Source organism: Dipodomys merriami, unplaced genomic scaffold, assembly GCF_024711535.1.
Source record: "Dipodomys merriami isolate MVZ:Mamm:240054 unplaced genomic scaffold, mDipMer1.0.p SCAF_2, whole genome shotgun sequence".
NCBI lineage: Eukaryota > Metazoa > Chordata > Mammalia > Rodentia > Heteromyidae > Dipodomys > Dipodomys merriami.
Genome location: NW_027203381.1, coordinates 8,925,516 through 8,939,288, shown reverse-complemented (window position 1 = coordinate 8,939,288; position 13,773 = coordinate 8,925,516). Strand labels below are relative to the sequence as shown.

General features: G+C 38.5%; 1 protein-coding gene and 1 pseudogene across 7 annotated transcripts in view; both read left to right on the top strand.

The window, feature by feature from the left end:
• The window catches only part of Zcchc2 (zinc finger CCHC-type containing 2), a 60,481-nt gene that overhangs the window by 21,237 nt on the left and 25,471 nt on the right, over positions 1-13,773 (top strand). For 4 of the 7 annotated variants that reach the window (XR_011373462.1, XR_011373461.1, XM_070028999.1 and 1 more), the window contains exons 5-9: positions 3,763-3,875; positions 7,311-7,405; positions 10,498-10,581; positions 12,218-12,275; positions 12,865-13,000. Coding sequence is in view for 4 of the 7 variants with exons in the window: in XM_070028999.1 (XP_069885100.1) it covers positions 3,763-3,875; positions 7,311-7,405; positions 10,498-10,581; positions 12,218-12,275; positions 12,865-13,000 (486 nt within the window). In the remaining 3 variants the exon portion in view is untranslated. The remainder of the gene's footprint in view (positions 1-3,762; positions 3,876-7,310; positions 7,406-10,497; positions 10,582-12,217; positions 12,276-12,864; positions 13,001-13,773) is intronic. The other 3 variants (XR_011373463.1, XM_070028996.1, XM_070028998.1) reach the window with 1 other exon arrangement.
• Positions 4,554-6,126, top strand: LOC138831916 (tyrosine-protein phosphatase non-receptor type 2 pseudogene; annotated as a pseudogene).

The window sequence follows — 13,773 nt, the reverse complement described above, 5'->3', positions numbered from 1 at the left end:
ATCCTACTCAGGTTTGCAGAGGTAAAAGGTATCTAAATACACTTTGTTAAAACCCTTGCCTTAAAAAAAATTAGATTTTATTGACAAGCATATGGGTAGAAATCAATATTAAAAGGAAACTGACCAATAAATTACTTTTTCTTAGTAAGCCAATATTTTAAAGTTTAATGTTAATAAGTCCAAAAATGTGAAACACTCCTCTTTCAGTTGCCAGCCTCTGAATGAAAGTATAATTATTTCACTCATAGCACCTGAAGTGTCCAGGCCAGTGGTATTTTTGTGTGGTTTTGGCTTTTGTCAGGACCACCGTTTGAACTTGGGGTCGTGTGGTTGCTAGGCCGGCACTCTACCACCCCAACTTTCTAGCTCTCAGTTCTGGTTTTTAAGTTGTCTACTTATCATCATAAGTATATTCTATTCAATCTGGTTTGTCTGTATATTCTAAATCAATACTGTTTTTGCCCATCCACAGAGCTTTGAGTAGCACAGTAGAGGCTGGTTCTTTTACACAGTTCAAGTCAGCTGGATTTCTTTTTAGTCTTTTTGAATTAAGTAACACCCAGGGGTGACATAGTAATTCTATTTTTCTGTGGCTTATTTTAAACTTAGCTGTCTTAGAGCAAGGACTCTTTCACCTATTGAAGTTAGTACCTGCCTGCTTGCTTCTAGTTACAGAGGTCATGACCAACAGTCCCAGAAGCTTGGTGAGGAAGGTAACACTGGCATTTCCTGGACTTAGTTGTGGGAATGATCAGAAGAGACTTATGGTGGACCAGGCACCATCAATGAGGGTAGTGCCCCATTGGAGACAGAGCTTCTGGCTGGCATGATGATGCTGCTCTACTTCTCCCCTGCATTACCTGTTAAATCTTTTCTGCTTGTGTCTAACTCATCTGTCTCTTGATATTAAAGTTCTATCAGATTTTATGGGCAGGAAATCATGAACAAAACCATTTGGTTTAGGAAACCATGTGCTCTTATTTCTTCTCTCGTTTTTTTCCATGTCACAGGTCTAATGGTGGTGGGTTACATGAGGTACAGAGATAAAGAGTGAAAAACAGTCTTGGGGGGACTCCCACATTGCCATTTGTGAAAGCAAAGTTGTTTCATGCAGTTTGCATGAACATGGGGGAGCGTAACACACCCCAGTTCAGACCCTGGCTCCTTTCTCCTTTCTCCTTTCTCCTTACTTGTTTCCCTCCCTTAAGCTTAGGTATTGTCTTGACACTATTTTTTCTGTCAGACAATTTTTCTAAACACTGAATGCTTAAGAAAAAAAAAGCACCAAATAAGGAATTTTCTCAATTATGTCTAATTAGCAATTCCCCCCCTTAGCCAACATTCGTTTATAATATTTTTCTAAAACAGTACAAATGTCTCTTAGTTACATAAATAATATATAACATATATTCTTAAAATGAATTGCCTCTTTTTAGCCTTCAAACTCGCTGTTATCTTTACCTTTTTAATGCCATTTTCAAAAATTCAAAAGCAGAACTTTCCTTTTGATAACCTGTACATTTAAATTTCCTTTAACTTAGGTTGGTGCTGTTGAACTGAACTTGAGGTCAGGGCTTTTGAGGTCAGGATTACCAAATTCTCTATTTTCTCCCCTGGAAATAGTAGCTTCTGTCTTCCTCATCATGGTCTGTTCCCCAGTTTTTTTTCTTCTTACCACAACATTATCAGCTCTGTGCTGGTTTGGTTTTCCTCTCTTCCTTTGCTGCTATATCCACAGTACCTACAACAACATGTGGGATCAGAGCAGAAGTTTGAATATTTGTTGACTGGATAAATGAAAAAAGTATCAGAATGAATTATAGTGAGGGTTTGTAAGTGACTATGCATTAGGCTGTGGATTTAGAGCTGTTTTTTGGGGGAGGGGGAGGGAGTGGGAGTGGTTTCCTTCTTAGCTAATATTCTTTCTTTTTCTTGGGTCCGGTCGTGGGGCCTGAACTCTGGGCCTGGGCGCTGTCCCTCAGCTCTTCAGCTCAAGGCTAGCACTCTACCACTTGAGCCACAGTGCCACTTCTGGCTTTTTTCTTTTTGCTTATGTGGTGCTGAGGAATCGAACCCAGGGCCTCATGCATGCAAGGCAAGCGCTGTACCACTGAGCCACCTTCCCAGCCCTTAGCTAATATCCTTTCTTTAGGACTTATGGATATAGGCTCTGGAATTTCAGGTAAAAAACACTTGAAAAATAAATCAAGCTGCAGTACCAATGATTTCATGCCCACATTCTGCCTAGTAATGTAAGCAGTTCATTGACTTGGTAAAAATTTATGTAGTTGTTGTCTTCACTGTCTAGAACAAATGATTTGATAATTCAAATAGACTTTTCCACAAATATGATTTTCTTTGTCTGTGTACAAATGCTTAATAGAGATTGTATATTAAATTGGTGATATAATAAAGATGTAGGATCAGAGGTTCTCTGTTTGAAAAATGTGTCAGTCCAGAACTTGTTTCTCTCTGTTAGTGGTTAGAGAACAGGATTTCCACAGTTGGTGTATGTTTGGATATCACAGAGCTCTCAATCTTCCTGCATTAAGTCATGAGCCACACACTGATAGAGCATCTTAAAATTAGTAATATTTTATCCTGTCTTTGCTGGATTTTCCATTTAATTACACAGAATGCTGTATAAAAGATATTAATTATGGATTGTTGAAATTAAAACTATGTAAATCACTTTATGTAAATTTTTATATTCCTAGGTCCTTTGGGTTACTTTAATGAAATTAATTTTAATTACTTTCAATTTGAGTGGAAGTAACTAATTCAGAAATTAGTACAAAAAGTCAAATTTAAACTTGGAATTTTTGAAAAACTTGAAAAATTAACTTTGCAACTAGCAGATTTTTGTTTGTTTGTTTTGTCTACCATGGGGCTTGAACTCTGGGTCTGAGTGCTGTCCCTCAGCTCTTCAGCTCAAGGTGAGCACTCTACCACTTCCAGTTTTCTGTTGGTTAATTGGAGATAAGAGTCTCACGGACTTTCTTGCCTGGGCTGGCTTTGCACTGTGATCCTCAGATCTCAGCCTCCCTAGTAGTGGCGTGAGCCACCAGTACGCAGCCTACTAGCAAGTTTTTAAAGTAAATAATTTAAATAAAATGACAAGATTTGAGTTTTAATTTTTTTTTGGCCAAGCAATGCTTTTTTTTATTTATGATGTCTAGCTTCCAGGGCACCTTCAATGAATTGAAGAAAACTTCTGATTAGTATTGTTGATGTAAATAAGATAAAGTTTCATCTGGCTTTTCATGCCTCTCAGTCCATTATGTAATGCATTGGTAGTCCGTGACGTTGCCTGAGATTACAATTTGAAACTGGAGTTTCAAAGATGGTAATTATAGAGGAGAGATAACACCTTTCAGAATACTATTTTAGAATTGAAATAATACCAGCTGTGCTGTACAAAATTTTCAGCCTAACTCAGAATATAATGTGAGTGACGTGAGCTATATGCAAGTGTGTCCCAAAAGCATATGCCCCAGACACTTGTGCCCCAGAAGCTGGCACTTCGGCAAGCTCCACAATATGACCTAAAGGAGATTCCATGTTTCCTAGGGGAAACTACTTAGGTGACAGGCCTCTGTGTTGAAGTGTTGGGATAAAAAGCTGCTTTGGTATGATAAATGAAAAGGAAACCTTTTACTTTATAGCCTATATTATTGTTTTATATTTCATTTTCATTTTATGCATCTTATATATAATAGTAAGGAGAAATGTAACTTGGGATATTTGTGTCTTTCTTTCTAGCTTCCAAAGGAATTGTCTTCAGAGACTTTTGACAAAACCATCTTAAGAGCCCTGAATCAGGGTTCCTTAAAAAGGGAGGAGCGGCGACACCCTGACCTGGAGCCCATACTGAGGTAACAGCCTTCCTAATGCAAACACAGCAGCTGGCAGCTGGCTGCAGGTGCTTAATCTCCAGAGATTCTTTCTCTGGAGAATTTTTGAAATGGATCTTTTCCATTGTGCTCACAGTAAGAAGCACCATGCTTTCTCATTTGTATCATTCAGTTCTCTAACATAATAAAATTTTATTGCTTCTAAAAATGTGAAAATATTGAGTAAAAACTTACTGTTTTCTCCATAAAATACTTATCAGGAAATGTTCTAAGTTGTTAAATAAATAGGTTGCAGGATAGGAAGTGAGGGGAAACAACCCTTCCCAAGCATCTGCTCCTACCATTTGCTCTCCTGGAGCCCAATACAAGTTAAGGTCAGCATCTTTGTCCTCGTTAGATTGTTGAACTATTGGACAGGATGGGTATAGGCAAGAGGAAAACTAAATACAATGCCATAGGCACATAGGCCTTTCTCCCAGAGCCTCCCAATGTACCTGTAGAGAGAGGAAGAGATGGAAGATACAGGTGAGAGTGGTGTTTCATGGACAAGGTCCCTTTCCCCGCAGGGACCTTGATGATGGGAACTTGAAGGATGTTTTGACTAATGGCTTATATGTTCTCTCAAGTAAAAGATCTGCATAAAAATGGGTGAATTAAGGAGGTTCAAATGCTTAAAGTAGAAAAGACTTAAAGCCATGTATGGGGACCTGCAGAACAGCCAATGAAAGAGGCCTAGTAAGCTGGACAAAGGGTAGCTTTTTCACTGTAGTCAGTATATACAGTATCAATCTGACCTGTTTTATGCATTAAAATTTTTTTCTAACAATTCCAGTCCAAATATAAGGAAAGAAGGTTGGGGCTTTCTTACATAGGACCATAGGACAGAAGCCAGAGGAATTTAGAATGACTGTTTAGTTTTAAATAAATGATGGACAGTCAATCTAAGCTGGACTAGAAGTGTGAATTAGATGAATCTGAGCCAAAGTGTCTGGAAAACAAGTGTCCTAGGAGTATTTAGAGCAGAAGAGTCATTGGGGTTAGAATGTTCAAGACCAATCTGGGTAATAATAATGAGAACATGTCTCAAAAAGCAGATTTTTAGTGGTAGCCAAAGTATAAATGCAAATAAGGAAGCATAAGGTTTATTACAAATATGAAAGGTTTTTCCTAGAAAACATTAAAAAACAAATTTGAATGCTAAAGATAAAACAAATTCTGCATAAAGTAAAATAATAAAATACACTGTAAATAAACAAGTACCTTGGGAAAAGTACTTGAAATTATTTCTTTCTTTAAAAATGAACTCCTACTCGGCATTGGTGTCTCATGCCTGTAATCCTAGTTACTTAGGAGGCTGAAATCTGAGGATCTTGGCTTGAAGCAAGCCAGGGCAGGAAAGTGAGACTGGTATGTCCAATTAACCACTAAAAAAAGCTAGAAGTGGAGCTGTGACTCAAGTGATAGAGTGCTAGCCTTGAGCAAAAAAGGCTCAGGGACAGGGTCCTGGCCCTGAGTTCAAGTCCCAGGACTAGCACACAAGCATGCTCATGCACTGGCGCGTGTGCGCACACGCGCGCGTACACACACACTAAGATATTAGTTTCACTGGCAGCAGCTGGACTTGGAAATTTGAAATGAGTCTCATGAATGACTGTCCTAATGGAGTGGCCAGGTTTCCAGAAAACAGAGATTGCAACAGATAGAGAGATGTGAGCCCATATAATCATAGTCATGTTAAACTGCAAAGTATATCAATGCCAGGGTAATTGACATAGAAGAGGCATGACTTACATCTTAACACAGGGCCCACTTCCTAACACATTGTTGTCATTTCTGGCTCATGATTTGGCAGCCGAAGACCAAGCAGTTGTCAAACTAAACCGAATGGTGGAGAATCTGTTAAAGAGTGCACAGTACTGGCCAGCAGATGACCGAGAGATTCTGTTTAAAGAAACTGGATTTAGTGTGAAGCTCATTTGAGGATGTGAAGTCGTACTATACAATATATCTACTACAATTAGAAAATATCAGTAGTGGTGATTTCAGAACAGTATCTCACTTTCATTATAATACCTGGCCAGATTTTGGAGTACCTGGATCACCAGCTTCATTTCTCAGTTTCTTGTTTAAAGTGAGAGTATCTGGCTCCTTGAACCCTGACCACAGGCCTACGGTGATTCACTGTAGTGCAGGCATTGGGCACTCCCTTACCTTCTCTAGGGTACACGTATGTCTACCTGTGGGTCCTCTGATAGTAAGCATAAATTGGTAAAACTTGTACAGAAAGCCATTTGGCAGTACAAAAGTTAAATACTGATCATGTATGAATAGGAATACTTTTAGTTACTCATCTTACATGCTAAGATGAATGTTGAAGAATATTTACTGTACTATATTTTGACTAGAAAAGACAAGTAAACGTTGATATACACTTGATTACAAAGAAGTCTCTAGAGAAAACAAAAGGGCTTTATTTTATGTCATAGAATAGTACATGGCTTTTCTCTATGGAAAAGAAGGGGCTAGAGAGTAGTAAAGAGACTTGGCTTTTGCTTTGTAACTTGAGTTTGCTCCACGTATATTCTCCGTTTACTTTTTAAAAAATTAAAAGATTGTATTAAACACTTTAGAATTTATTTTGTTGTTCTATATGATGTTGGACCCTCAATTGACTTATATTTCAAACAGTGAAATAGTTCTTTCTCACATTATTGATTTCTTTATCAGATATTCCTAAATTATGCTAGAATATGTGACTTTAGACTTCAAATTCTGCCAGTCTGTTTTTCCTGCTTAAGGATCACATTTCACTTACTAGAGCTTTCTAGTTTATTAATAACTGATAAATAAATCTGGTCTTTCCTGTTTTTGGTTCTGTTTCCAAAATACTCTGATAATGTTCCCAGGTATTCTCCAGTTTAGATGGGTAATTTAAAACTAAGTACATACGCACATGAGGAGTTCCAGTGACTACTGTCTTTGAATGATTGCCATTTTAAAAGAATCATGGCTGGCTCTTGTACTCTTTCCACCTTCCCTCCTGAATAGTTAAGTCCTAAAACCAATACAGGGACAAAACAAAACATGCAGCAGCCTCAGGATGAATTAATGGAGAGCCTAGTGGGGCTGGAGAATGGACAAAGAAGACACTCAAAAAAGACATTACAATTATTGGACCAATTGGTCAAAAGAATGAAATACTAGATCTTTGCCAGAACTGGAACCTTACCATTAAAAATCTATTTAGTAAATAATCATGAGTGAGTTCTGTTGCATTTTACTTGCTTCTTCCTATAGGAAGTACATATAAAATATTCTTTAGGAGGAAAAACACTTTTTTCTGTACTTATTAAAAAGTCCCTTAAGTCTTCTTTATAATCTAAACTGCAATTTTGAGGGTGTATATACATGAAATTAATAAAAGCTTTTGTGTGTGTGTTTTTTTTTAATGTGCAGGCAGCTATTTTCAACATCATCCCAAGCTTTTCTACAGAGTCAGAAAGTACACAGCTTTTTCCGGTCCATGTCGTCAGACTCTCTACACAATCTCAGTAAGCATGCTCTGTTCACCTGTGGAAGTCTCGGAGTTTTTCCTTTGCTTAGTGATCTTTTGCTGTGTCATCTTATAATTAAAAGTTAACCAGTTTCAATTAAAAGACCTCATGACATATTAAGAAATAGGAAATACAAAATATTGAGATACATTTGTCATTATTTAAATGAATTTTATACAGTGATACCTTACCTATTGCTGGAGTTACATTCCAGAGACCCCTGTGATAGGTGAAAATCGTGAAGTAGTAATAAGTGAACTGTGTATACATAGCGAGGGACGACTATATATAACACTACTCCTTCATGAATTTTCACCTATCGTAGGTGAGGGATGAGGGATCTCTATTTACATTTTTCTTTTTTACAAAAAACCTTCAATACAGTGAAGCTGCAATAAGAGAACTGTGATAGAGCAAGGTGTGACTGTACTGAAAGTTTAAAGATAGCAATGTATAAAAGCTCATGTAACAGGGCAGACTAAGAATCTCTGATACTCTAGGTCATGCTTAGTCCTTCAGTTTAGTTCCTTGGCAGTGCTGGCGTACAGAGTTGGAGATGTGATGATGCTGGTGTGATCTACCCTGCCTTCTTCCTGGGTCACCTAGTCATGTGCATTTCCAATTATTTAAAGGCCAACCCATGCTGGACAAGGGAATGTCTTTTTATCCTTTGTGCATTATTTCATACATGAGCAAGTTATCTGCAAATCCCTGTTTTTTTGTTTTGTTTTTTGTCAGTCATGGGGCTGACAAAAAGGACCTGGGTGCTGTCTCTGAGCTTTTTTTGTTCAAGACTAGCTCTCTGCTACTTTGAGCATAGCTCCACTTCTGGTTTTCTGGTGGTTAATTGGAGATAAGAATCTCAGGGACTTTCTTACCCCAGCTGATTTTGAGCTACAATGCTCAGATCTCAGCCTCCAAAGTAGCTAGGATTACAGGCATGAGCCACTCAACCTTCCCACTCTAAATTCAGATGCTAGTTCTTAATCTGTCATGCTCCAGGACTAGCACAGGGACAAATTTGATTGCAAATAACATGTTAAAAACTTTAAAAGTTTGATAAGGAAGTCAAGCCTGTCTTTGAGCTTGCTTTCTGGTCTTACAGGCTTTAGCTACTTGAGGCTCAGCTCTTCCCTGGGCTTCCTACTACTTCCTGTCCCAGTGTCTCAGTTCATTCTTCCTCTTATTTAAACATTTATCTTTCATCACCACCCACTGAAATCACAACTCTACTGAAGTATCACATCTTCCCAAAAACTTTCCCAGTGTACTTTTTTGTTAGTATTTTTTTGTGTTCAGTTTTCCCTTGAGTTTCAGCATTTGTCACAGTCTGTCTTGTGTTGTTTTATATACATTCTCCTCAGCCTTCCTTTAAAACATATTTTGCCAGTAACACTTAGGTGTCTTTTTGAGAATTTCTGCTAACTTTATATCATTATTTTATATCATTATTTTTCTTAAGGAGAAAATAAAATACATATTTCCACACACTTGAGAAAGTAAAACACTATGGTTGGATGTTGTACATATAGGATAACTTAGGAAGTTTTTGAATTTGTTAGATGGAGTGTGTGTGTTTGAAAATAATTAGCAATCAGAATTAAAAATACAACTCTTTAAGTGGCGCTGTAGCTCAAGTGGTAGAGCGCTCGCCTTGAGCTGAAGAGCTGAGGGACAGCGCCCAGGCCCAGAGTTCAAGCCCCACGACCGACAAAAAAAAAAATAAATAAAAAAAAAAATAAAAAATAAAAATACAACTCTTTGTGACTACTTGACTCAGATAAGATGCATAGCTCCATGGATGAATTTATGTCTGAAAAATGACAAGTTTTGTTAAGTTACGGTTACTCTAGAGCCATATAGACCTAAGAATCAGTGCTTTCCCTGAGCCAGGTGTAATTGCTTCTTAGTATTATCTGTCAGTGGTATCTGTTCAAATCTAAAGGGCATAGAATTAATAGACATAGGGAAATAGGCTGCCAGGACAGGCGTGTGCCATGTGAGGAGGGAGCCTATGAGTAAGGGACAACTCTGGATAGCTAAGTAAGGTTTTCATCCCATAAGCAGTGCTACCAAGGATAGCTGATTTTGTGTTCAGGTGTGAAATTACAATATGTTGAAAACACACAACTTGAGATTGGAAACTACCAGCAATGATTATGTCTTGAGTGATTTCACTGATGAACACATTGCTGTCAAGGTTCATTTGTGCACACAGGGTTTTGGATTTGATTTTAATTTGATAGTGCTACTGTTGGTTCTAGGACAGAGAGCAGTACGACATATCCCGACAACTAAATCTAAGAAAACAGTGTTCAATTCCTAAATAAGTTGAGGTCCCATTCTAGACTTGATTGCTAGCAAAATGTGCTCCTTAAGTCACTGCTTTGTAATAGAAAGACATAAATTCAGAGTAGTACTGCGAGTTTTGTAGTCATCCATCATAGCGACAGCATTGTTGTGTTTTATAAAAGTAACAGAAGCTAAGTGAAGTGGCTCACACCTGTAATCCCAGCAACTCGGGAGGTAGAGATGAAGGGATTGAGTTTTGAGGCCAGTCCAAGCATAAAAGTTCAGTGACTGTGTGCAGTGATGCCCACCTGTCATCTCCACTGATACGAGAAAGCACAGTAGGGGGACTGAAGCCCAGGTCATCCCAGGCCTAACTCAAGGCCCTGCCTTGAATATTAACTACCACAGAAAAGTGCTGGGTGTGGCTGGAGTGATTGAGCAAGTGTTAGGTCCTAAATTCAATCCCAGAACCACCCCCACCCCTCAAAAAAGTAACAAATGGGAGATTTGAAAAAAATTAAAACAATATTTTTAGAAGTCCTCATTGCTTGAGAGCACCCTTCTTGTTCAGTTCATCTCATGAGGGAGCATCTTGGAGCTGACAGATGTTGTATGCTTGTAGGCTCCACAACTCCATACCATCAAGCTGTCTTGAAGGCCCTGACTAGTAAACATGTTCTCTTTATTGCTAACCCTCCACTCCTCTTCCTTGAGAAGGGGGTAATCACTATGGTATATTTATTTATTTTGTTTATCTCCCACTGTAATAGGGCTAATAGTAAGAATTACTTCTTCAGGTAACTTACCATCCTCTCTGAAGACTTCTAAAATATTGGAACACTTAAAAGAAGACAGCTCAGAAGCTTCCAGTCAAGAAGAAGGTAAATGCAGATCTCACTAGAATAAGACATTCTGTTGGATGTTGTTACAGGGATGGAGCAGATCAGATTACGGTTATAGAGATTATATCGTGTATAAAAATTTCAAGTGAATAGCAACTTATTTGTAAAATGTTAAGTCTAAACTTGTAAATGTTATTCTGAGAGAGAGAAAGCTTTCTTTAACAAGGCAGAATATGACCATACAGTCTACTGATCTTAAAGAGATTATGTATGACAAAAGAAACCATATAATTAGAAAGCAATCCACAGACCAAGAGAAGGTATTTAAAGGATATTTATATATAAAAGACTAAGAGCAGCTTAAAGAAAGATTCTTAAAAAAAAAAAAAGTGAGAAGTCATCCAATCAGAAATACAGGCAAAAGACATAAATAGGAAATATATGGGCAAGTGCACTCTCATTAGAATTTGAGAAAATGCAATGAGAACAGTGAAACATCACTTTACATTCATAAGATTGGCCTTATCAAGCCTAGGAAGCAAGGGGAACTCAAGCACTGTGGATGGCACATGCGGTGAAGTTGGAGAGAATTTTATTTTATTTTATTTTTTTTAAATTTTTTGTCGGTCCTGGGGTTTGAACTCTGGGCCTGGGCGCTGTCCCTCAGCTCTTCAGCTCAAGGCAGGCGCTCTACCACTTTAGCTACAGCGCCACTTCCGGTTTTCTGGTGGTTTATTGGAGATAGGAGTCTCAAGGTCTCTCCTGCCCGGGCTGGCTTTGAACCGCGATCCTCAGATCTCAGCCTCCTGAGTAGCTAGGATTACAGGCGTGAGCCACCAGCGCCCGGCATTGGAATTTTATGCTGCTACCCAGTGATTTTACTTCTGTGAAACTTGCTGCACTTGTGCTCAGGGAGAAGTGGAGAGAGGTACTCAAGGCAACCTTGTTTGTAAGAGCAAATACCAGGAAAATGACTGAATACTTCAAATGTTAGTAAATACAAATAAATCATGATATATTAATCCTTGGTGGTAGTTAAGGAGCATTTGTAGTATATTTAAACATGCACACCAATATATGTATTTATGAATACATAGATATATGTGGGTAGTTCAGATGAAGCTTTCACCTAGGTCTGGTGGTCCACAACTGTAATCCCAATCTTTCAGGAGGCAAATGCAACAGGTTTGTTTTATTTGGGGTAGGGGGGTGGGCAAGATGACTTTTTTCTTTTAGTGGCCAAACTGGAACTTGAAATCAGAGCTTTCCACTTGCTAGACAGGTACTCTACTGATTGCGTCTCACCCAGACCGTTTGCTTTTAGTTAATTTCTGAGATACAGTCTCATGCTTAGACCACATCCTCCTACCTCTGCCTCCCCAGTAGCTGTGATCACAGGTGTATTCCACCATACCCAGCAAGATTTTCCTAATGTTGAGCAGGGTCAATATGCTATTAGGTGAAACAATTTGAAAGCATATTTAAGGCAATTTAGGAGCTCAGTATGTCTTTGAAAACTTGCTTCTTTAAAATATCTTTTGTGTTAGGAAATGTATACAAGTGCTCTAGCCATCCATCTCTACTGTTTGTATTGGTAGCACTATCCTTACTATCCTTTTAGACATTAGCTGGGGCATGTAGGACGATAATTGAATGACTTTTTCTCCTACTCCAGATGTGTTACAACACACCATCATTCACAAGAAGCATACTGGGAAGAGTCCTGTTGTGAAGTAGGTATCTGATTCCTAAAACATAAATGTCTTTGTACACATCCAAGCAATTAAAACATATTTGACAATAGTTTGCCATTTGTTTTCTATTTGTCTGGCCCATTCTGTGTGTCCATTTGTCTCCTTTCTTGTGGTCTTTTAGGTTGCTATTTTTTGTGTTTTTCTCTTGTTTAGCCTTGGTAGTTACACATAATTTTTTTGTAGCGGGGGAGGGAGGCAAGGTATTCTCTTTTTACTCAGGCTGTTCTGGGTCTCAATCTTTCCTATTATGACAGACATGCACTACAGTGCCTAGCTATTGCTTGAAACATCTTTTTGCCCAGGCTGGCCTTGAACCACAATCCTCTCAGTCTCCGCCTAGGATTATAGGCATGTGCCACTAGTGTCCAGCCAATAAAGCTATTAAATATTTGCCTATTTATTTCTCATAATATTTTTTCCTTAAGCCTATCACATGCTATTCAAATAAGACAAATACTAAATCTAAGACAAACTGAAGAATTACTATAGCTTCCTCATTTCAATGATACAGCAGGTTAATTATTGAAGGCAGATCTTTCACACTGTCATAAACTTCTTTTTTTGTTAGCAGTGTTGGTACAAGCTGTTCTCCATTGGATGGGCTTACCCTGCAGTACTCCGAACAGAATGGAATTGTGGATTGGAGGAAACAAAGCTGTGCCGCCATCCAGCACCCAGAGCACTGTGTGACCTTAGCTGACCAGGTATGGGGCTGGGGCTCTTTAGTGCCATATAAAGAATTGCTGCTTCCTCTGTTTTCTTTTTTTCTTTTTTTCTTTTTATTTTATTTTATTTTTTTTAAACTAGGGCTGAGAACCAAACCCAGGGCCTAGGGCGCGCCAGGCGGGCGCCCTTCCACTGGGCTAAACCCCCAGCCCCTGTTTTCTTTTTTTAAAATGAGGATTTCTGTAAGCATTCAGTTAGTGTATCTGAGAAGAAGAAAGGAAGAGTGACACACCTATAGCAAAACCCAGTCACTTGATACACTCTATGTTGGATGTTGTCCTGATACGTTCTTATCTAAAGACATCAAGTGGATGCCTGAAAATGTGGATGTTACTGAATCCCATATAGTGTGCATGTTGTTGTTTTTTTCTTCCTTTTTTTTTTTGTTTTTTTTTTTTTGGTTGGTCATGGGCTTGAGTTCTGGGCCTGAGTGCTGTCCTTGAGCTCTTTAGCCACTTGAGCCACAGTGCCACTTCTGGTTTTCTGGTGGTTAATTGGAGATAAGAGTCTCACAGGCATTGCTGCCCAGGCTGTCTTCGAACTTCGATCTTCAGGTCTCAGCCTCCTGAGTAGGTAGGATTATAGGCATGAGCCCTCCGGTGCCTGGCCTGTTGTTGTCTTTTCTATACATTACACTCCTGTGAGAAGTGTCAATTTGTTGTTAGGCACAGTAAGATTTAAAGACTAACAGTAAATAAATTGGAATAATAACAATATATAGTAAATAAATGTTCATGAATATGGCTATTCC